At 41.3% G+C, this 24,178-nt stretch overlaps 2 protein-coding genes across 7 annotated transcripts; one reads left to right on the forward strand and one right to left on the reverse strand.

Moving 5' to 3' along the window:
* The first annotated feature begins 1,226 nt into the window (after window positions 1-1,226).
* LOC124177784 (rho GTPase-activating protein conundrum) lies at window positions 1,227-22,924 on the forward strand. Of its 6 annotated transcripts, none has more exons than XM_046560591.1 (12): window positions 1,227-1,245; window positions 2,615-2,850; window positions 3,226-3,467; window positions 3,573-3,700; window positions 3,792-3,988; window positions 4,124-4,289; window positions 4,408-4,573; window positions 4,647-4,824; window positions 4,899-5,065; window positions 5,143-5,320; window positions 5,402-5,752; window positions 22,782-22,924. In XM_046560591.1, exons 2-12 carry the CDS (start codon window positions 2,709-2,711, stop codon window positions 22,889-22,891), a joined length of 2,025 nt encoding a protein of 674 aa, XP_046416547.1. In that variant the 5' UTR covers window positions 1,227-1,245; window positions 2,615-2,708; the 3' UTR covers window positions 22,892-22,924. The 6 variants fall into 6 exon arrangements, with proteins under 6 accessions (XP_046416547.1, XP_046416544.1, XP_046416546.1 ...); XM_046560588.1 differs by having other exon boundaries at window positions 1,232-1,346; XM_046560590.1 differs by lacking the exon at window positions 1,227-1,245 and adding an exon at window positions 1,815-1,980.
* LOC124177786 (nuclear receptor subfamily 2 group E member 1) lies at window positions 20,094-24,095 on the reverse strand. Its single transcript, XM_046560594.1, has 6 exons — window positions 23,968-24,095; window positions 23,757-23,897; window positions 23,583-23,678; window positions 21,038-21,274; window positions 20,646-20,954; window positions 20,094-20,538 (listed from the first exon to the last, which is right to left on the reverse strand). The coding sequence occupies exons 1-6, from the start codon at window positions 23,969-23,971 to the stop codon at window positions 20,306-20,308; spliced, it is 1,020 nt and encodes a 339-aa protein (XP_046416550.1). The 5' UTR covers window positions 23,972-24,095; the 3' UTR covers window positions 20,094-20,305.
* Between the last annotated feature and the right edge of the window lie 83 nt (window positions 24,096-24,178).

A 24,178-nucleotide genomic window follows, 5' to 3' on the forward strand; every position in this document is an offset into this window, starting at 1 on the left:
AATCTCGCGATATGCAACTGACTGCGTGTACTTAACAACCTAAAAGAGACAGTCGTAATTCAGAAGTATTAAACAACAAAGTTAGTGAACGGGCGGTGTTTTATTATTATCTCTTATGCATCGTACTTGGTTGTGAAAATTCAGATATTCTGCGATTATACCGTAACCGATAATACCGCTCAGTCCTAATAAAAAGAACCTCTGTCTCCGCAATTTTTTAATGTAAGCTGGTGACTGTTTTTCGTTAAACATGCTGCTCGTGATTGAAGATCATCTATGAAAACAAACACGATATTGTACAAGGAATAAAAAATAAAATGACACGTCCAGCATAGGGTTTGAGCGCGTCATAATAATATTGCGATAACTCACTGGAATGTTTTCAAATTTCTGCAAACAAATCAAAGCTTCTGATAATCATTTTACCTATCACATAACTGTGATTCATAGTATCCACTCCGAGTAATGAAAGCATTTAAAATTTCAATCGAAATAGTGTGACAATATTCTTGGCCATATTTGTGGGTCTGAAGTTTGAAGCAGGTACAGAAGTGAAGGTAGCATATATTTATTTGACAAATGTAGACATTCGTCACAAGAAACTAAACGAGCTGTTCCATTCAGAACTGTAATGGCCACGCAAATGGTCTACTATGAGTTTGCATTCAATCAATGTTTTCGAAATTAGGTATCTGAGAATATTCGTTTCCATTTTCGCCATTCACAAGCTTGATTTGAATCTCGACGACATGACACAGGTTGATACCAGGCTAGAATTTTTAATTTTCATTTGAAATTTAGGGAACGATTTTTGGAAAGCATTTGATGATGAGACGATGCATCATATGCAGCATATTAAAATTCGACATTAATTTGACCCAATTCAAACTGATTTTTATATAATGCTTCAGCACAGATCTTCCGAATGAACAGTATCGTTTAAAATCTATCCGATCGAGTAAATCCTTATTCTGCCCTGCGATAGAAATGGATCAACAGATGACAAATAATGTTTTACGGTAAGGTTTTAGCATCCAAGCTTTCTGAATTATGTTGAAAATTAGTTCCAAAAACGTGTTTCGTGTCAGATATAGATCTACTATATCGGCGATACGAAAACGTCTTTCCGGAGGGATCGGAGACGAATAGAAAAACAATCGCAAGATGGCACTGAATGTCACATTTGAGAAAGAATATCGGAGTGGCGCAGGTGCCCGAGGAGTCAGGTGCCATTTGAAAGAGTTGGTAAGTGAAGTATCTGGCTGCGTTAATACGTGTGGGAACGTGAGTGAGCAACAGGTGACTGGATGTCAACAAAGTGAAGTTAATTAAAAATCGCATGGCAGGTAAATTTGGCGGGCGCGGGATGCGAGCTCAATGAATTATACCGCGATGTTTCTTGTCTATCTGTAATAGAAAAATATAAAAATTAACTGGTGAACAGAAGAGTAAAGAGCGAAGCCAGCGAAGCTAAGGAAAAGAGAAAACAATCATGCATATGCGCGCGCGCGCGCGGTTATTATATTATTATGCGTGAGTAAATAAATAACAACGACGTATGCACGATACACGTATGTATATTAAATTGTATATGCACGTAACGCGCGTCGCAGTTCGCCGAGAGCACAAGGCTGAAGTTAGTAACGTTTACACAACGCAACACGATGGAAAAATCGTCGCTGTACAATTTTAGAACGTCTTCCAAGGAATTTGCTTAACGAAATATGAAACATGTTTTCTTTGTTACGAATATTAACTAGCTGAATTCCGCACAAACCTAAGGATCGAAGTAATGATTTTTCCTAAATGTAGATCGTTAAAGTAACGTTACTACCTTCAACCTCGTCCGAGAGATTGGATAGTCTGCCGTAAAATTCCGACACGCTATCAGAGAGACGCGGTGACGAGTGGGAGGAGAAACCGAGGAAACGGAGCCCAACTGCCTCGGTCGTCTGCCTGGCATTAATTTCTCCGCGATAAGTAGTCAAATAAATTTCTATTATTTACACCGCAGGCTGGGTGTGCCGCTTGCCTCCCCTCGTCTTTCGCCTTCCCGCCTGTCTGCCCACGTATTCGCATTCGCGTTCATACACGGGCCCGGATTCCTGTGATCGACACCTCGAGTCGTCATTGCTTTCCTTATTTACCCCGATAAAACACCTCTGCCGTCATTCCCCCTATTGTTCGCGCCTGCAGCGAATAACGGGCCTCGACGTTCCGTAATTAGGCTCGTTATACCGCTCGATGAGACCTCGCGATGATCAGATAACCTCACTTTAAACCATCGGCTATTTTCCTCCACTCCCTCCGGGATCTGTCATACGCTGAGGTTAGGTTGGTTTCGTTCTATTATCGTTACCGTAATATCGTAATATTATTGTTATTATAACATATCTTATGCTGTTTTCGATTCTTTCGCAGTAATGTTTTTAAGACATCTTGTTACGGGAACTACAATTACCGATGACACTTTCAGAATTTCATCCTCAGCCAAGTTACTTATCTAATCTAGCAATAATACAATGATTACAATCCGGATAGAAAGATAGTCTCTAATTGTCTACTAGGAAAACTAAATTCGCAGTAGTACTGACATTTTTAATCCTATTTTCAGGAATTTTATATAAGTTGGAAACAAGCCTGGATGCGGACATTCATTGATGCAACATTGATGCTCGTAGACAGTTGCAGACTCCAATTGCACCGAGATGGATAGAGCACACGGAGCCACCTATGGCGGGGGTACCGCCAACCTGCAGGAGTACTGGGACGAGTATAAAAAAATGATCGAGGAAACCAAAGTACTGGATGATTATCTGGACGAGGAATATGGACCTCGTAGTTACGACGGTAAGAATCATGTTTGGAATATCAATATGAATTATAATATAGTTATAGACAATATTAGTCATGTACCTTGTAGCCCGAGGCAAGGCCGTGTCTGAGTCATTATAACTTCACCGTGCTGACTCTTGTTATTTGATCTAGTTGAGGTGTATTTCATCGACAATGCTCCATTTAGCAAAGTGAATAGTCAGCAAATGCTGAGGAGACCTTGGCAATGTTGATGAGAAAAAAAAAATGAATGTGATAAAAAATGGATATGATATAAAAGGAAGAAAAAAAATATTGTTTCTATACAATTATAATCGGCCGTTTGATATTCTTCTGTTGTTCGTTATTTATTTTTCATATTATTTCATATATATTTTTATTTGTCTCAAGATGGGGAAGAGGAGGCTGAATGGTTGCGAGCCGCTGGACTTGGGGAATTAACTGAGCCGTGGAAAGCTGGGAGGGAGATTCAACCTGAACAACTCGGCGCAGTTCTTCGCCCTTTGTCCAGGGCTCAGGCTGAAGCGGTTCGACGTCGTGTCAGATCTCTGAACCACACGGTCAAGCAACGATTCAATCAAAAACAGCGAGTTCGGAAACCGGATATTAGAGACGTTTTCAAAGATGTCGAGGTGTGATTCCAGGCCTAATTCAAAAAATACTGAAATAATCAATCTAGAAATTAGTTACTGAAAAGCCTTCATAGCTTTTACTTTGATCCGTACAATTAACCTCAGGTTTCAAGCACGGGCACCAGGTCTCGCAGTGCGACACCAGATTCCCTGGATTCAGTACTTGGGGAAACATTGGAGACTGCTTTGCCGCCGTCACCGCCTAGAGTTACAGTCGACGTTCATCAGAGCAGGTAAGCTGAGTTAATAAAATATCTGACGTCTTTTAAGTTCATTGGCCACAATTTATACGCATAAACATCTGCATTTTTGTTTTACTTTCAGCGAAAATGTGCCGAGTTTTGTATCAATATTCCACCGCCCTTTGACTGAGGAAAAAGAAGCTGTGCGCCGATTACCTAGTGCTCCAACGTCCATTTCAAATCAGACACCACATCCAGCTCCGGCTCCTATTCCTATTCAGGAAATATTCAGAAGAGCTGGGAACTGGTCGCAGAAAGGAGACGTTGCCGGAAATTCGGGTAGGTTTACATTTGTTACACATATTTTGCAAGAATCGTTTAATAAAAAAGACTGCCTGTTTCACTGCGGTTTGTAATATAAACTTCGAAATCAAGACGAACATTTCACTTGAGTAGAAAATCTTTTTGATTCAGAGGGAATAGAACTCACTGCCTACCAACGTCTCGGTACTATTCATCTTTCGAGACCAACGATACAGAGAAGAAGCGGTAGCGATCCGAGTGAAGTCGCAAATACTGCTCACCTTGATGTAGAGCCTGCAGGGAAGCTTTCAGCAGCTAAGGAACACGCTACTCTGAGGTATTGCCATGTGATAATTTGTTGAAACGAAACTCACAGAATGTGCGATACTCTTAAAAATTTAGTGAAAATTTACACAAGTCACTAATTATTTTTTTTTTTTTTCTTCCAAAACCAGGAGAAGCTCCGGAGGTCATGCGACTGTGACGCGGAGTCATAGTAGTTTGTATGGGTTGAGCAGATCTGGGGACGAGAATTTGATCACGCATCCGCTGAACCGAACCGCGTCCCACGGGCACCTGAGTTTCGAGGAAATGTGCAGAACCAATGAAGCAAAGTCCCAGGTGAGAGAAACTGATCTCAGAGCAACAATCGAGCCGAAAATCGTTTGAATGTAAACGTTTTTTGGCTCTTCAGGTCTGGGGTTCGGAGGTGCTTGCGGTTGATGACGGATATCCGAAGTATGGAGTGGAGTTACTGTCTCAGCGAGACCTGACCAGACTTAGGTCGCTTCTGTGGCTTGAGCTCACTGCCGTTTTCGATAAGTACAATGTTCCCTTAACCAAGAGAAAGCCCAATAAACGCAGGAGTAAAGGTAAGTGGTTTAGATAATTATGAAAGAAATTGTTTTGAGTTCAAGTTCGAGTGGTTTTATCAAATTTCTTTCAGCAGGAAATTTATTCGGAGTATCTTTGTCCACTCTCCTGCTCAGAGACAGCCAATTGACCGCCGACGAGAGCAACGTTCCGTTGATCTTTCAGAAGCTCTTACACGAGCTGTCTAAACGAGGAGTTCGGGAAGAGGGTATCCTCCGCGTCGGGGGACACAAGCAAAAAGTACGAACAACGTCGAAGTACTCAGGGGTTTGAAATCGAATAGTAACGATTGGTAACAACTCGTCTATTGTTTCTAGGTTGAAGCGCTTTGCGCGGAGTTGGAGACTGACTTCTATTCGAAACCTAAGGAGATCGATAAATTACTGCGACGCACACCGTGCCATGATCTTTCGGCGGTGCTGAAAAAATTACTCAGAGATTTACCGCAGCCTCTTCTCACTGTTGAACTTATAGATGCTTATTATCAGAGTCACGGTTGGTACCTGAAATTACGATAGGTGCGATTTAGGGTGCGATAATGTTATTTAATCATGTTTTTACCGTTTTGTGTTTTAGGAGTGAAAACTCCTGGCGAACTGTCGTATTCGCTGAATCTTTTGGTACTTCTTCTACCGGTCGAGCATCGTTGCACTTTAAAGGCACTGCTGAATTTCCTTAAGCTGGTCATTCACAATCAAGGCTCAAACAAAATGTCAATTCACAACGTGGCGATGATTGTCGCCCCGTCTCTGTTCCCGCCTCGTTATATATATCCGAGGGATCAGTCCGACCTAACAGCCCAAGTTAACATGGCCGCTGTGTGCTGTCAAGTGACAGAAGCTCTTCTAAACAATCTTGATAACCTGTGGTACGTTCCTAACGATCTGATTAATCAACTCCGTAGACAAACCGAAGAGGAACGGTACCGTAAGTATAAAAAGAAGTACTACTAAATCTCAGGTACGCGTCCGTCAAGTCGTCGATATGATGAGTTTCAAACGTTAGACTAGGAGATTGGTTGTAGAATATTTTTCAAGTATTTTACTTTTTGTTTGATTATTTACTCCTTTGTTTTATTCACTTTGGTGCCTAAAATTAGAATAATCGTTACCATGTGTTTTCACGGCATTCACGGCCTATCCCGTTGTAGCACGTAACCGGTAATCGTATACGTACCTATATCAATGATGAAATAAATCATTAAGGATGCATTCAGTTCATGCGAAAGATGATGCAATTTTTTTTCTTTGTTTAACATTATTTTTATCATAGTTTTTCGTATGTTTTCTACAATAAAACGACTAACGAGGTTAGCATAGAGATATTGCAGAACCCCTGATAATATTGTTTTAACCTTCAAAATAAATTTCAAGAGAGGTTTTTCACTGTTTATGCTAAAATCGCAAACTGACTGATCAAATCTTGGGAACTTTTCGAAAATCGCAAAGATATATGTACAATATGTTGTATATTTTGACCAGCCAGTAGAATATCGTAATTTACAATTATATCATAACGAAAATAAAAAGTAACTTACAGATCTTTTATGCTGAGTTGTATAAGGAAGAATAGTTGTAAGATCATTAATCGTTATCATTATTTCATACTATTTATAGTTTTTGTTCTTTTGTCGGGATCTTGATAACATTAAATATTTATATTGAAAATTGTTGGAGGATAAATAGTTTTCGTTATTCTCATTTATTTATTTTGTTGCTTCTCCTGTATTTGTCACAGACTGATTGGAACTGTAAACTGGCGTTTATTGGGAATTACCGATATTTGTTTCAAAATTTATACTCGATAATTTGCAATTAATGTAGATCATAAAACCTAGTACTTAATTATTCTCAGTTACATATTTACGCGTGCTATAAATTTCTATGATTTTATGTTGTTAATATTTATTATTTTATCACTTTACTATTATGTATATTACATAAACGGATACACAAAGACAAAATACTGTTTCTGGCTATTGCTCAATTCATCTTTTCGCGTAGCACGAAATAATATTCTCCCGTATGTGTTAGAGTCGCTTTCGTTACCAATCGTATTCTTGTATAATCCGATCGCAGAAGTTTCATAATACAGATTAATATTGGCAGAATATTATCTTTTTAATTTTTCCGGTTTTCTATTTCTAATTGGTTCTGTCAGATTTTTATTAATTTTTTCGATCAATATTATTGGTTTCCCTTATTCCATCATGCGGTTTCTTTCCCCTACGTGTAAGAATTGAGCGTGAATGAGATCGATGTTTATGTTACTAGATAGTAACACTACAAAATTGTTGTATGAGGTTTATATACAGTCACTTAATAATATTTGAGTAGTTTTATTTATTCGTACAATTGTAATTGTACAGTCATATAACTATCGAAATTCCACGAGAATTGTACACGATCCGGTTGGACAGGGATACTAGAATGATTAAGAAAATGAATACGTTTACTTTATGAGTAGACGAAAAGAAGGCGTATCGTCTGAATCGTAAATCGCTTTACCATCATACAATTGCAGCAGGCTTGCTCTGAATAACTACTGTACTATACCGTTTCAATGAACAGGAAACCATTTTCTGACCGGTTGGACTGCTTGAATTTCGTATTAGTTATGGTGACATTTATCATTATGACTATGATGAAAATGTTTGATTTCTTCCCTTTTAGGTACCTTTTTATGAAAGTATGTTTTCAAGTAGGCATGATTGTTGGACTCTCCGTACTTACCCCACATTATTATCTCATTGTGACTTGATATGCGCCATATTATTGTAAGGATCTGTAAATACACGCATTCGTTAAATATTATACATACACCCTATACTAATAAAGTGCCAAAGAAAATACTTGTGCATTTGCTTCGTGTAACCATCCTATCCTGAGTTTTATCAAGTTGAGATTCTGGGGCATCGATTCTGTCCGACGAGTATAACAATGTGCTCGTCGTGCAAGAGAGAAGAAATCCTAGTATTCCTTAAAACTGTTCAACTTTCAACTCGGAAAATCTAGAAGTGTTACCCATGCTGTCTTACGATTTTGATGTCTGGATATTTTTGGTCTCGAATTCGATTTGTATGGTTCTTTCCTGACTATTTGAACCACCAGAAACTCAGAAAACACAGCGAAAAGAGCGTGGAATCAGCAGAAGAGAAATAACGAAGGAAAAAGCACCTGCTGAAGAATCTCGGAAACACAGGTTCTCGTTTTTCGGCTGTAACTTTTGATGCGTTGATCGCAGCGTATTGGGACTGCGCCCAATCGATTTCTCTCGCAAAATTACGTCCGATCAGTGCTACAATTAATTGATTCCAGCACTTTTCAGAATCGCAAAAATTTTCGCCAAAAATGGAAAGGGGTTAGCCTTACTTTTTTTTTTGGCAAAAAACTTTTGGTCTCAGATTCGATTTAAACGATCCTTATCCGACCAATTGGACCCTCAGGAACTCAGAAATCGCAGCAAAAAGAGCGTGGGACCAACAGGAGAGAAATGGCGAGCGAAAAAGCACCTGCTGAAAGATGTCGAAAATTCAGGTTCTGGTTTTTTGGCTGTAACTTTTGATGCGTTGATCGCAGCGTATTGGGACTGCGCCCAATCGATTTCTCTCGCAAAATTACGTCCGATCGGTGCTACAATTAATTGATTCCAGCACTTTTCAAAATCGCGAAAATTTTCGCCAAAAATGGAAAGGGGTTAGCCTTACTTTTTTTTTTGGCAAAAAACTTTTGGTCTCAGATTCGATTTAAACGATCCTTATCCGACCAATTGGACCCTCAGGAACTCAGAAATCGCAGCAAAAAGCGCGTGGGACCAACAGGAGAGGAATGGCGAGCGAAAAAGCACCTGCTGAAAAATGTCGAAAATTCAGGTTCTGGTTTTTTGGCTGTAACTTTTGATGCGTTGATCGCAGCGTATTGGGACTGCGCCCAATCGATTTCTCTCGCAAAATTACGTCCGATCGGTGCTACAATTAATTGATTCCAGCACTTTTCAAAATCGCGAAAATTTTCGCCAAAAATGGAAAGGGGTTAGCCTTACTTTTTTTTTTGGCAAAAAACTTTTGGTCTCAGATTCGATTTAAACGATCCTTATCCGACCAATTGGACCCTCAGGAACTCAGAAATCGCAGCAAAAAGCGCGTGGGACCAACAGGAGAGGAATGGCGAGCGAAAAAGCACCTGCTGAAAAATGTCGAAAATTCAGGTTCTGGTTTTTTGGCTGTAACTTTTGATGCGTTGATCGCAGCGTATTGGGACTGCGCCCAATCGATTTCTCTCGCAAAATTACGTCCGATCGGTGCTACAATTAATTGATTCCAGCACTTTTCAAAATCGCGAAAATTTTCGCCAAAAATGGAAAGGGGTTAGCCTTACTTTTTTTTTTGGCAAAAAACTTTTGGTCTCAGATTTGATTTAAACGATCCTTATCCGACCAATTGGACCCTCAGGAACTCAGAAATCGCAGCGAAAAGAGCGTAGGATCAACAGGAGAGAAATGGCGAGCGAAAAAGCTCCTGCTGAAAAATGTCGAAAATTCCGGTTCTAGTTTTTCGGCTGTAACTTTTGATGCGTTGATCGCAGCGTATTGGGACTGCGCCCAATCGATTTCTCTCGCAAAATTACGTCCGATCAGTGCTACAATTAATTGATTCCAGCACTTTTCAAAATCGCGAAAATTTTCGCCAAAAATGGAAAGGGGTTAGCCTTACTTTTTTTTTTTGGCAAAAAACTTTTGGTCTCAGATTCGATTTAAACGATCCTTATCCGACCAATTGGACCCTCAGGAACTCAGAAATCGCAGCAAAAAGAGCGTAGGACCAACAGGAGAGAAATGGCGAGCGAAAAAGCACCTGCTGAAAAATGTCGTAAATTCAGGTTCTGGTTTTTTGGCTGTAACTTTTGATGCGTTGATCGCAGCGTATTGGGACTGCGCTCAATCGATTTCTCTCGCAAAATTACGTCCGATCAGTGCTACAATTAATTGATTCCAGCACTTTTCAAAATCGCGAAAATTTTCGCCAAAAATGGAAAGGGGTTAGCCTCACTTTTTTTTTTTGGCAAAAAACTTTTGGTCTCAGATTCGATTTAAACGATCCTTATCCGACCAATTGGACCCTCAGGAACTCAGAAATCGCAGCAAAAAGAGCGTAGGACCAACAGGAGAGAAATGGCGAGCGAAAAAGCACCTGCTGAAAAATGTCGTAAATTCAGGTTCTGGTTTTTTGGCTGTAACTTTTGATGCGTTGATCGCAGCGTATTGGGACTGCGCTCAATCGATTTCTCTCGCAAAATGACGTCCGATCAGTGCTACAATTAATTGATTCCAGCACTTTTCAAAATCGCGAAAATTTTCGCCAAAAATGGAAAGGGGTTAGCCTTACTTTTTTTTTTTGGCAAAAAACTTTTGGTCTCAGATTTGATTTAAACGATCCTTATCCGACCAATTGGACCCTCAGGAACTCAGAAATCGCAGCAAAAAGAGCGTAAGACCAACAGGAGAGAAATGGCGAGCGAAAAAGCACCTGCTGAAAAATGTCGAAAATTCAGGTTCTGGTTTTTTGGCTGTAACTTTTGATGCGTTGATCGCAGCGTATTGGGACTGCGCCCAATCGATTTCTCTCGCAAAATTACGTCCGATCAGTGCTACAAGTAATTGATTCCAGCACTTTTCAAAATCGCGAAAATTTTCGCCAAAAATGGAAAGGGGTTAACCTTACTTTTTTTTTTGGCAAAAAACTTTTGGTCTCAGATTCGATTTAAACGATCCTTATCCGACCAATTGGACCCTCAGGAACTCAGAAATCGCAGCGAAAAGAGCGTAGGATCAACAGGAGAGAAATGGCGAGCGAAAAAGCTCCTGCTGAAAAATGTCGAAAATTCCGGTTCTAGTTTTTCGGCTGTAACTTTTGATGCGTTGATCGCAGCGTATTGGGACTGCGCCCAATCGATTTCTCTCGCAAAATTACGTCCGATCAGTGCTACAATTAATTGATTCCAGCACTTTTCAAAATCGCGAAAATTTTCGCCAAAAATGGAAAGGGGTTAACCTTACTTTTTTTTTTGGCAAAAAACTTTTGGTCTCAGATTCGATTTAAACGATCCTTATCCGACCAATTGGACCCTCAGGAACTCAGAAATCGCAGCGAAAAGAGCGTAGGATCAACAGGAGAGAAATGGCGAGCGAAAAAGCTCCTGCTGAAAAATGTCGAAAATTCCGGTTCTAGTTTTTCGGCTGTAACTTTTGATGCGTTGATCGCAGCGTATTGGGACTGCGCCCAATCGATTTCTCTCGCAAAATTACGTCCGATCAGTGCTACAATTAATTGATTCCAGCACTTTTCAAAATCGCGAAAATTTTCGCCAAAAATGGAAAGGGGTTAGCCTTACTTTTTTTTTTTGGCAAAAAACTTTTGGTCTCAGATTCGATTTAAACGATCCTTATCCGACCAATTGGACCCTCAGGAACTCAGAAATCGCAGCAAAAAGAGCGTAGGACCAACAGGAGAGAAATGGCGAGCGAAAAAGCACCTGCTGAAAAATGTCGAAAATTCAGGTTCTGGTTTTTTGGCTGTAACTTTTGATGCGTTAATCGCAGCGTATTGGGACTGCGCCCAATCGATTTCTCTCGCAAAATTACGTCCGATCAGTGCTACAAGTAATTGATTCCAGCACTTTTCAAAATCGCGAAAATTTTCGCCAAAAATGGAAAGGGGTTAACCTTACTTTTTTTTTTGGCAAAAAACTTTTGGTCTCAGATTCGATTTAAACGATCCTTATCCGACCAATTGGACCCTCAGGAACTCAGAAATCGCAGCAAAAAGAGCGTGGGACCAACAGGAGAGAAATGGCGAGCGAAAAAGCACCTGCTGAAAAATGTCGAAAATTCAGGTTCTGGTTTTTTGGCTGTAACTTTTGATGCGTTGATCGCAGCGTATCGGGACTGCGCCCAATCGATTTCTCTCGCAAAATTACGTCCGATGAGTGCTACAATTAATTGATTTCAGCACTTTTCAAAATCGCGAAAATTTTCGCCAAAAATGGAAAGGGGTTAGCCTTACTTTTTTTTTTTGGCAAAAAACTTTTGGTCTCAGATTCGATTTAAACGATCCTCATCCGACCAATTGGACCCTCAGGAACTCAGAAATCGCAGCAAAAAGAGCGTAGGACCAACAGGAGAGAAATGGCGAGCGAAAAAGCACCTGCTGAAAAATGTCGAAAATTCAGGTTCTGGTTTTTTGGCTGTAACTTTTGATGCGTTGATCGCAGCGTATTGGGACTGCGCCCAATCGATTTCTCTCGCAAAATTACGTCCGATCAGTGCTACAAGTAATTGATTCCAGCACTTTTCAAAATCGCGAAAATTTTCGCCAAAAATGGAAAGGGGTTAGCCTTACTTTTTTTTTTGGCAAAAAACTTTTGGTCTCAGATTCGATTTAAACGATCCTTATCCGACCAATTGGACCCTCAGGAACTCAGAAATCGCAGCAAAAAGAGCGTAGGACCAACAGGAGAGAAATGGCGAGCGAAAAAGCTCCTGCTGAAAAATGTCAAAAATTCAGGTTCTGGTTTTTTGGCTGTAACTTTTGATGCGTTGATCGCAGCGTATTGGGACTGCGCCCAATCGATTTTTCTCGCAAAATTACGTCCGATCAGTGCTACAAGTAATCGATTCCAGCACTTTTCAAAATCGCGAAAATTTTCGCCAAAAATGGAAAGGGGTTAGCCTTACTTTTTTTTTTTGGCAAAAAACTTTTGGTCTCAGATTCGATTCAAACGATCCTTATCCGACCAATTGGACCCTCAGGAACTCAGAAATCGCAGCAAAAAGAGCGTGGGACCAACAGGAGAGAAATGGCGAGCGAAAAAGCACCTGCTGAAAAATGTCGAAAATTCAGGTTCTGGTTTTTTGGCTGTAACTTTTGATGCGTTGATCGCAGCGTATCGGGACTGCGCCCAATCGATTTCTCTCGCAAAATTACGTCCGATTAGTGCTACAATTAATTGATTTCAGCACTTTTCAAAATCGCGAAAATTTTCGCCAAAAATGGAAAGGGGTTAGCCTTACTTTTTTTTTTGGCAAAAAACTTTTGGTCTCAGATTCGATTTAAACGATCCTTATCCGACCAATTGGACCCTCAGGAACTCAGAAATCGCAGCAACAAGAGCGTAGGACCAACAGGAGAGAAATGGCGAGCGAAAAAGCTCCTGCTGAAAAATGTCAAAAATTCAGGTTCTGGTTTTTTGGCTGTAACTTTTGATGCGTTGATCGCAGCGTATTGGGACTGCGCCCAATCGATTTTTCTCGCAAAATTACGTCCGATCAGTGCTACAAGTAATTGATTCCAGCACTTTTCAAAATCGCGAAAATTTTCGCCAAAAATGGAAAGGGGTTAGCCTTACTTTTTTTTTTTGGCAAAAAACTTTTGGTCTCAGATTCGATTCAAACGATCCTTATCCGACCAATTGGACCCTCAGGAACTCAGAAATCGCAGCAAAAAGAGCGTGGGACCAACAGGAGAGAAATGGCGAGCGAAAAAGCACCTGCTGAAAAATGTCGAAAATTCAGGTTCTGGTTTTTTGGCTGTAACTTTTGATGCGTTGATCGCAGCGTATCGGGACTGCGCCCAATCGATTTCTCTCGCAAAATTACGTCCGATTAGTGCTACAATTAATTGATTTCAGCACTTTTCAAAATCGCGAAAATTTTCGCCAAAAATGGAAAGGGGTTAGCCTTACTTTTTTTTTTGGCAAAAAACTTTTGGTCTCAGATTCGATTTAAACGATCCTTATCCGACCAATTGGACCCTCAGGAACTCAGAAATCGCAGCAACAAGAGCGTAGGACCAACAGGAGAGAAATGGCGAGCGAAAAAGCTCCTGCTGAAAAATGTCAAAAATTCAGGTTCTGGTTTTTTGGCTGTAACTTTTGATGCGTTGATCGCAGCGTATTGGGACTGCGCCCAATCGATTTTTCTCGCAAAATTACGTCCGATCAGTGCTACAAGTAATTGATTCCAGCACTTTTCAAAATCGCGAAAATTTTCGCCAAAAATGGAAAGGGGTTAGCCTTACTTTTTTTTTTTGGCAAAAAACTTTTGGTCTCAGATTCGATTCAAACGATCCTTATCCGACCAATTGGACCCTCAGGAACTCAGAAATCGCAGCAAAAAGAGCGTGGGACCAACAGGAGAGAAATGGCGAGCGAAAAAGCACCTGCTGAAAAATGTCGAAAATTCAGGTTCTGGTTTTTTGGCTGTAACTTTTGATGCGTTGATCGCAGCGTATCGGGACTGCGCCCAATCGATTTCTCTCGCAAAATTACGTCCGATTAGTGCTACAATTAATTGATTTCAGCACTTTTCAAAATCGCGAAAATTTTCGCCAAAAATGGAAAGGGGTTAGCCTTACTTTTTTTTTTGGCAAAAAACTTTTGGTCTCAGATTCGATTTAAACGATCCTTATCCGACCAATTGGACCCTCAGGAACTCAGAAATCGCAGCGAAAAGAGCGTAGGATCAACAGGAGAGAAATGGCGAGCGAAAAAGCTCCTGCTGAAAAATGTCGAAAATTCCGGTTCTAGTTTTTCGGCTGTAACTTTTGATGCGTTGATCGCAGCGTATTGGGACTGCGCCCAATCGATTTCTCTCGCAAAATTACGTCCGATCAGTGCTACAATTAATTGATTCCAGCACTTTTCAAAATCGCGAAAATTTTCGCCAAAAATGGAAAGGGGTTAGCCTTACTTTTTTTTTTTGGCAAAAAACTTTTGGTCTCAGATTCGATTCAAACGATCCTTATCCGACCAATTGGACCCTCAGGAACTCAGAAATCGCAGCAAAAAGAGCGTGGGACCAACAGGAGAGAAATGGCGAGCGAAAAAGCACCTGCTGAAAAATGTCGAAAATTCAGGTTCTGGTTTTTTGGCTGTAACTTTTGATGCGTTGATCGCAGCGTATCGGGACTGCGCCCAATCGATTTCTCTCGCAAAATTACGTCCGATTAGTGCTACAATTAATTGATTTCAGCACTTTTCAAAATCGCGAAAATTTTCGCCAAAAATGGAAAGGGGTTAGCCTTACTTTTTTTTTTGGCAAAAAACTTTTGGTCTCAGATTCGATTTAAACGATCCTTATCCGACCAATTGGACCCTCAGGAACTCAGAAATCGCAGCAAAAAGAGCGTAGGACCAACAGGAGAGAAATGGCGAGCAAAAAAGCTCCTGCTGAAAAATGTCAAAAATTCAGGTTCTGGTTTTTTGGCTGTAACTTTTGATGCGTTGATCGCAGCGTATTGGGACTGCGCCCAATCGATTTTTCTCGCAAAATTACGTCCGATCAGTGCTACAAGTAATTGATTCCAGCACTTTTCAAAATCGCGAAAATTTTCGCCAAAAATGGAAAGGGGTTAGCCTTACTTTTTTTTTTTGGCAAAAAACTTTTGGTCTCAGATTCGATTCAAACGATCCTTATCCGACCAATTGGACCCTCAGGAACTCAGAAATCGCAGCAAAAAGAGCGTGGGACCAACAGGAGAGAAATGGCGAGCGAAAAAGCACCTGCTGAAAAATGTCGAAAATTCAGGTTCTGGTTTTTTGGCTGTAACTTTTGATGCGTTGATCGCAGCGTATCGGGACTGCGCCCAATCGATTTCTCTCGCAAAATTACGTCCGATTAGTGCTACAATTAATTGATTTCAGCACTTTTCAAAATCGCGAAAATTTTCGCCAAAAATGGAAAGGGGTTAGCCTTACTTTTTTTTTTTGGCAAAAAACTTTTGGTCTCAGATTCGATTCAAACGATCCTTATCCGACCAATTGGACCCTCAGGAACTCAGAAATCGCAGCAAAAAGAGCGTAGGACCAACAGGAGAGAAATGGCGAGCAAAAAAGCTCCTGCTGAAAAATGTCAAAAATTCAGGTTCTGGTTTTTTGGCTGTAACTTTTGATGCGTTGATCGCAGCGTATTGGGACTGCGCCCAATCGATTTTTCTCGCAAAATTACGTCCGATCAGTGCTACAAGTAATTGATTCCAGCACTTTTCAAAATCGCGAAAATTTTCGCCAAAAATGGAAAGGGGTTAGCCTTACTTTTTTTTTTTGGCAAAAAACTTTTGGTCTCAGATTCGATTCAAACGATCCTTATCCGACCAATTGGACCCTCAGGAACTCAGAAATCGCAGCAAAAAGAGCGTGGGACCAACAGGAGAGAAATGGCGAGCGAAAAAGCACCTGCTGAAAAATGTCGAAAATTCAGGTTCTGGTTTTTTGGCTGTAACTTTTGATGCGTTGATCGCAGCGTATCGGGACTGCGCCCAATCGATTTCTCTCGCAAAATTACGTCCGATTAGTGCTACAATTAATTGATTTCAGCACTTTTCAAAATCGCGAAAATTTTCGCCAAAAATGGAAAGGGGTTAGCCTTACTTTTTTTTTTGGCAAAAAACTTTTGGTCTCAGATTCGATTTAAACGATCCTTATCCGACCAATTGGACCCTCAGGAACTCAGAAATCGCAGCAAAAAGAGCGTAGGACCAACAGGAGAGAAATGGCGAGCGAAAAAGCTCCTGCTGAAAAATGTCAAAAATTCAGGTTCTGGTTTTTTGGCTGTAACTTTTGATGCGTTGATCGCAGCGTATTGGGACTGCGCCCAATCGATTTTTCTCGCAAAATTACGTCCGATCAGTGCTACAAGTAATTGATTCCAGCACTTTTCAAAATCGCGAAAATTTTCGCCAAAAATGGAAAGGGGTTAGCCTTACTTTTTTTTTTTGGCAAAAAACTTTTGGTCTCAGATTCGATTCAAACGATCCTTATCCGACCAATTGGACCCTCAGGAACTCAGAAATCGCAGCAAAAAGAGCGTGGGACCAACAGGAGAGAAATGGCGAGCGAAAAAGCACCTGCTGAAAAATGTCGAAAATTCAGGTTCTGGTTTTTTGGCTGTAACTTTTGATGCGTTGATCGCAGCGTATCGGGACTGCGCCCAATCGATTTCTCTCGCAAAATTACGTCCGATTAGTGCTACAATTAATTGATTTCAGCACTTTTCAAAATCGCGAAAATTTTCGCCAAAAATGGAAAGGGGTTAGCCTTACTTTTTTTTTTGGCAAAAAACTTTTGGTCTCAGATTCGATTTAAACGATCCTTATCCGACCAATTGGACCCTCAGGAACTCAGAAATCGCAGCGAAAAGAGCGTAGGATCAACAGGAGAGAAATGGCGAGCGAAAAAGCTCCTGCTGAAAAATGTCGAAAATTCCGGTTCTAGTTTTTCGGCTGTAACTTTTGATGCGTTGATCGCAGCGTATTGGGACTGCGCCCAATCGATTTCTCTCGCAAAATTACGTCCGATCAGTGCTACAATTAATTGATTCCAGCACTTTTCAAAATCGCGAAAATTTTCGCCAAAAATGGAAAGGGGTTAGCCTTACTTTTTTTTTTGGCAAAAAACTTTTGGTCTCAGATTCGATTTAAACGATCCTTATCCGACCAATTGGACCCTCAGGAACTCAGAAATCGCAGCAACAAGAGCGTAGGACCAACAGGAGAGAAATGGCGAGCGAAAAAGCTCCTGCTGAAAAATGTCAAAAATTCAGGTTCTGGTTTTTTGGCTGTAACTTTTGATGCGTTGATCGCAGCGTATTGGGACTGCGCCCAATCGATTTTTCTCGCAAAATTACGTCCGATCAGTGCTACAAGTAATTGATTCCAGCACTTTTCAAAATCGCGAAAATTTTCGCCAAAAATGGAAAGGGGTTAGCCTTACTTTTTTTTTTTGGCAAAAAACTTTTGGTCTCAGATTCGATTCAAACGATCCTTATCCGACCAATTGGACCCTCAGGAACTCAGAAATCGCAGCAAAAAGAGCGTGGGACCAACAGGAGAGAAATGGCGAGCGAAAAAGCACCTGCTGAAAAATGTCGAAAATTCAGGTTCTGGTTTTTTGGCTGTAACTTTTGATGCGTTGATCGCAGCGTATTGGGACTGCGCCCAATCGATTTTTCTCGCAAAATTACGTCCGATCAGTGCTACAAGTAATTGATTCCAGCACTTTTCAAAATCGCGAAAATTTTCGCCAAAAATGGAAAGGGGTTAGCCTTACTTTTTTTTTTTGGCAAAAAACTTTTGGTCTCAGATTCGATTCAAACGATCCTTATCCGACCAATTGGACCCTCAGGAACTCAGAAATCGCAGCAAAAAGAGCGTGGGACCAACAGGAGAGAAATGGCGAGCGAAAAAGCACCTGCTGAAAAATGTCGAAAATTCAGGTTCTGGTTTTTTGGCTGTAACTTTTGATGCGTTGATCGCAGCGTATCGGGACTGCGCCCAATCGATTTCTCTCGCAAAATTACGTCCGATTAGTGCTACAATTAATTGATTTCAGCACTTTTCAAAATCGCGAAAATTTTCGCCAAAAATGGAAAGGGGTTAGCCTTACTTTTTTTTTTGGCAAAAAACTTTTGGTCTCAGATTTGATTTAAACGATCCTTATCCGACCAAGTGGACCCTCAGGAACTCAGAAATCGCAGCGAAAAGAGCGTAGGATCAACAGGAGAGAAATGGCGAGCGAAAAAGCTCCTGCTGAAAAATGTCGAAAATTCCGGTTCTAGTTTTTCGGCTGTAACTTTTGATGCGTTGATCGCAGCGTATTGGGACTGCGCCCAATCGATTTCTCTCGCAAAATTACGTCCGATCAGTGCTACAATTAATTGATTCCAGCACTTTTCAAAATCGCGAAAATTTTCGCCAAAAATGGAAAGGGGTTAGCCTTACTTTTTTTTTTTGGCAAAAAACTTTTGGTCTCAGATTCGATTTAAACGATCCTTATCCGACCAATTGGACCCTCAGGAACTCAGAAATCGCAGCAAAAAGAGCGTGGAATCAACAGGAGAGAAATTTCGAAGGAAAAAGCACCAGCTGAAAAATGTCGAAAAACAGATTTTCGTTTTTTAGCTGTAACTTTTGATGCGTTGATCGCAGCGTATTGGGACTGCGCCCAATCGATTTCTCTCGCAAAATTACGTCCGATCAGTGCTACAAGTAATTGATTCCAGCACTTTTCAAAATCGCGAAAATTTTCGCCAAAAATGGAAAGGGGTTAGCCTTACTTTTTTTTTTGGCAAAAAACTTTTGGTCTCAGATTTGATTTAAACGATCCTTATCCGACCAATTGGACCCTCAGGAACTCAGAAATCGCAGCGAAAAGAGCGTAGGATCAACAGGAGAGAAATGGCGAGCGAAAAAGCTCCTGCTGAAAAATGTCGAAAATTCCGGTTCTAGTTTTTCGGCTGTAACTTTTGATGCGTTGATCGCAGCGTATTGGGACTGCGCCCAATCGATTTCACTCGCAAAATTACGTCCGATCAGTGCTACAATTAATTGATTCCAGCACTTTTCAAAATCGCGAAAATTTTCGCCAAAAATGGAAAGGGGTTAGCCTTACTTTTTTTTTTTGGCAAAAAACTTTTGGTCTCAGATTCGATTCAAACGATCCTTATCCGACCAATTGGACCCTCAGGAACTCAGAAATCGCAGCAAAAAGAGCGTAGGACCAACAGGAGAGAAATGGCGAGCGAAAAAGCACCTGCTGAAAAATGTCGAAAATTCAGATTCTGGTTTTTTGGCTGTAACTTTTGATGCGTTGATCGCAGCGTATTGGGACTGCGCCCAATCGATTTCTCTCGCAAAATTACGTCCGATCAGTGCTACAATTAATTGATTCCAGCACTTTTCAAAATCGCGAAAATTTTCGCCAAAAATGGAAAGGGGTTAGCCTTACTTTTTTTTTGGCAAAAAACTTTTGGTCTTAGATTCGATTTAAGCGATCCTTGTCCGACCAATTGGACCCTCAGGAACTCAGAAAACACAGCGAAAAGAGCGTGGAATCAACAGGAGAGAAATTTCGAAGGAAAAAGCACCAGCTGAAAAATGTCGAAAAACAGATTTTCGTTTTTTAGCTGTAACTTTTGATCCATTGATTGCAGCCTATTGGCACTGCGCCTAATCGATTCATCTCTCAAAATCACGTTAATATGGCATCGATACAACAGATTACAACATGCTATCCGATTTCCGAAAATCCCACGACAAATCGAACGAGGTCAGTCTCACGTACTTTACTTGTGCGCTCTAATTTTGAGATTGAATGTCATGACTCTGCGTCTTGTCGTCGTTTCGAGTTTACAAGCACCTTCTGCAGTGTTTTCAATGTATCGTACAACAGAATAAAAGAACAGTCATCGATGATATACGTTTATTAATAATATGAGTTCTGCTATCACTGTCATTGGTGTGTTACAATTATCGACATTACTGTCGTACACAGCAAAATCAATCCACATGATGCATTTCTATCTAAAACTGATATACCAAAATGACACTTTTCTCACGACCGCACTTTGTCAGCATTCTGCAATTTCACCCACATCAGTATTTCACCGACTTTACCGATCCTCTCGGACCAAGTTTTTCCATCGAGCAGCTTACTGGATAGAAGCAATCACTTGATTCAGAGCCGCGTCGCCGATTATCGGAGCGAAGAGGCTATTCGCAAGATCGCAGGCGCAGCACGCACTGAGGCTTGGCAGGAGGAGCATTATCCTAGCAATCCTCGTACCGGAATGACTCTGCGGTCCCAGATGTCTCACAAGTCCATCGACCGCCGCGTCTCGTGCTTTTGTCATGAGCATCCGACCGTCGTTGGTCTCCGTTAGTTCTGAAAACGCGAATTAGGTTGAGTAACGAAAATAAATGTCGGTATTTCATCGCCACCGACAAATAGAAGAGAATAAAACAAGCAAAAAACTTGAAACAAGCTCTCACCAGGTCGACACAGCGCGAAGGTCTCCAAGACTGAAATCTCGACGTGGTCCACCCTTGCCTCGATTATTGCAACTCTGGCCTTCGACAAAGACGTAACCGCAGTTCGACCCAGGATCGAAGCGTGGCCCTGAAGAGCAGCGATGTCCAAGGGCCAAATGGCGGCCCTCAGGGCAAAAAGCAGGGGCCATGCTCTCTGGAGAACCGAATTTTGCTCGGCCCTTGCTAAGGATGAAAAGTCGCGGTGCTGCCTGGCGCATCTAACAGCGGCGAGAAGAATCTGTGCCGATACTTCGTACTGGATCATTTCGCCTGGAGAAAAATTTTCATTTCACAACAGCAGAACGAGTATGTTTCAAGTTGTTATTAATTCTACGTCAGAGACTCTTACCTACCTGGAATTATCGTCCTTCCAAATTGCGCAGGGTAGTTCATGGGCGGCAGAAGCAACCGATTCACCGTCGAATTCGTTGCCGTTTCATAGACTAGTTTAGGGGTAATCAAAACCGATGGTTCCAAACTGCTCACTTCGGAAAAGGCGCTCCCAGATGAATTCGAGGATGGTGCGGATGCCAGAGTCCGGGACGAAGGCATCCTCAATCTACGTCGTGGACCTCGCTCTTCTTGAACCGCTGAATGGTTGAAATTCTTTTAATACCACGATCAGATCGCGGTTGAATGGTTTTTATCGCTAGTCGAAATTGCGTTGAATTGGATTTTGGGCTCGTGATCACTGATCAGACCGATGATTGGAGTGAAGTACAAACTGGAGCAGCTCAAAAAAGTGGTGGAATAATTCTAAAATCCATGGAAATCTGGGTGACGAAGAGCGTAATTACCGAGTAGTTAAACCCTCGACATTTCTCACCTACCCACTTCACCCCCGTATCGAAGCCTATATTCGGTAAGAACAACAACAGCCGACGCCTCGAAGCGAGAATCTAGTTACACAAACTCCACCTGTTTCTTACATTCAAATGGTCAGTCTCTCAATTATTAACGACAGCGAACTTCGTCGAGTGATATATCATCCCCGGGGTTAAACACGCGAGGCAAGCTCTATAAAGCGGCTTCCACACCGGGTTTCGAATCGATACCCGAATTCTCAAAGCCAGGTTGACACTGTCCGCAGCTCATTTTTCGCTTCCGTTCGACAGCGAAATCGCAGGCGTTCACAAATATTTATCCTTCTTCGATTTATCGACATTTCCAGTTCACGATGCCGATCTCCATCCTGCAGTTCACCCGATTCACGCCTCCTTAAACGCGGTGTGGGCGACCCTTAACCGTGGAAAAGAGGGCGAGCCAAGTCCACGGAGTGATTTGATTGTCGTTATAACGCGTTACGCTCTGAGCTGTCAGTGCTTTGTTATACTCCACTTTTGCGCCCCTAGTCGTGAACCCCGATGGCTTCGGCGAATGTCCGGCGGTAAGGACAATAAGCCAGCGGTTAACTCACACACGGGGACGCTTACACCCAGGATTAAGCCACCCACCACCCTCTGCATTAGTTATAATCGAGCACCCGTTTCCGCATTTACTGATCGAAGTGTCTGTGTGGAGTAATTTGTTATTTTACACGTCATAGACGACGGTTCGCTTCTGCGATCATGTTTGCCCGCACGCCAGGTTCGTTATAACGGCCTCGGTGTGTGAAAGCGAACTCTTAAAATCGATTTTTTTTTTTTTAATTTCATCTTCGTGATGTACATATAATCAAGTACATCCGCGAAAAATTTCATGTCGATACGACAAATATTCTTGAAGTTACGCGCAGATTTGCAAAGACGCAGAGAGCGCTTGAAAGTGCATTTGAACTTTGAAAGCGTTTTTCTCAAAACTATGATTTCAAAGACGATGAGCAAGATTTCTCGGAAAGTGCTGAACCGATCGTTCTCAAAAATTTACGCAAGCTTTATGAATAAAGCTTTCATTCCTTAATCAAAGATTTTTTCTCGCCGATAAATATTTTCCATTTTATAAACACATCGAGGCAAAAATTTTTATGAAAAATCGTTTTATTTTCTTTTTGTTTTGAGAAGTCTCCGTTTTGTTAAAAATTAATATTTTTTTAATCGTTCGATCATAGGCCAGATAATACTTTATAATAACTAAATATTTTTTGATTTTTCATTTCAGGTGATCTCGTCCAGAAATATCTTGCTCAGCGATACACGCGTTTTTTAGAAGTGCTCCGAGAGATCGGCTATAGCAGCTTTGAAAATCAAGTGAAATGTTTATGTATATAATATGTATATAAATTTATATGTCAATAAATTGAAATGTCTCTTCCTGAAAAATCCTTGAAAAATCCTTCTCTCGATAAGTATGCTCCTAGTCTTGAAATCTATCGTCGCATTACACTAATGGCAATCAAGTGAAAATAAGTTGATCTTTGCGTTTCGTATTATAATAATCTTCATCACAAATAGTGACCAATTCAAACCTGAATAAGTCAATTAACAATGAAGGACAAAATCCCATCCATCATACTTCAAGATTGACCTGAGATTGAACAATTTCACGGAATTCGATCACATCTCGCCCTCTCAAAAAAAATAAAAACAAAAAAACGCTATACATAGCTAGCAATTAAACGGTTACAACGTCACACGAATTTCCTAGCTAACCGTGCAGTTGGTACAGTATTTTTGTTCACCCATCGTGACAGTGATTCTCCGCGTTAAAGGCCTGTCAATTAGTTGACCAACACTCGGTCGCGACACGCGGCGGCTCGTGCCTCTGTTTGCATCTCGTTTCGCTCAAACTCATAATCGGTATACACGTAAAGTACACGGATATAAATGCAGTCGAATTATTTCACGCTTCAACTATTCTGATATACTCTACCTCGAGTTAGAATAACCGGAGAAGGTTTAAAATTTTCTTTCAATAAACAGGAATGGATAAGAAAAAAAATTCGTAACCGAATGCACTCACCTGATATATTCATGCGGACAGTGAAGCACTTCTTCAAACGGCAATGCGGACACCAGTTTCGCCTCGCTTTGTCCACCGCACAGCTTCCGGTTCCGGCTAAAAAAAAAAAGAGAGAAATTATCATTGATCATTGACGTGGTGATGATTGATCTACGATCGATAGAACCCGCTCACCTATGCAGGTGTAGAGCACTCCGCGACGCACTGATCTTTTAAAAAAACAGGAACATCCGTCGCAGCAGTAAACTCCGTAATGTTTGCCGTAGGAACGATCGCCGCAGACTTTGCAGGAAACTGGAGCCGGCAACGTTCTCCCTAGAAACGGTTTGGGGTAAGAAAAAAAAAAAAAAAAAAAACTTGAAAGCTTCAGCTCGTTTCTACTCACCCATGTTTCTTCCTCGATGATTCTTCCGTACCGCTCCACGAGTAGATGAGCGAGCTTATCGGCAATCATAGATCGAGTGAGGTGTCGGGATCCAAGGTGATGCATTTACGGTTCGGTAAGTGCGCAGTAGCCGGCCCTTCGACGTCGTGACGACCGACCTATGGGAGCCGAGCTGTCGAGGCGTTGGACAGTCGTCGCTGACGACGTGTTC

Source organism: Neodiprion fabricii, chromosome 3 (assembly GCF_021155785.1).
Source record: "Neodiprion fabricii isolate iyNeoFabr1 chromosome 3, iyNeoFabr1.1, whole genome shotgun sequence".
Classification (NCBI taxonomy): Eukaryota; Metazoa; Arthropoda; class Insecta; order Hymenoptera; family Diprionidae; genus Neodiprion; species Neodiprion fabricii.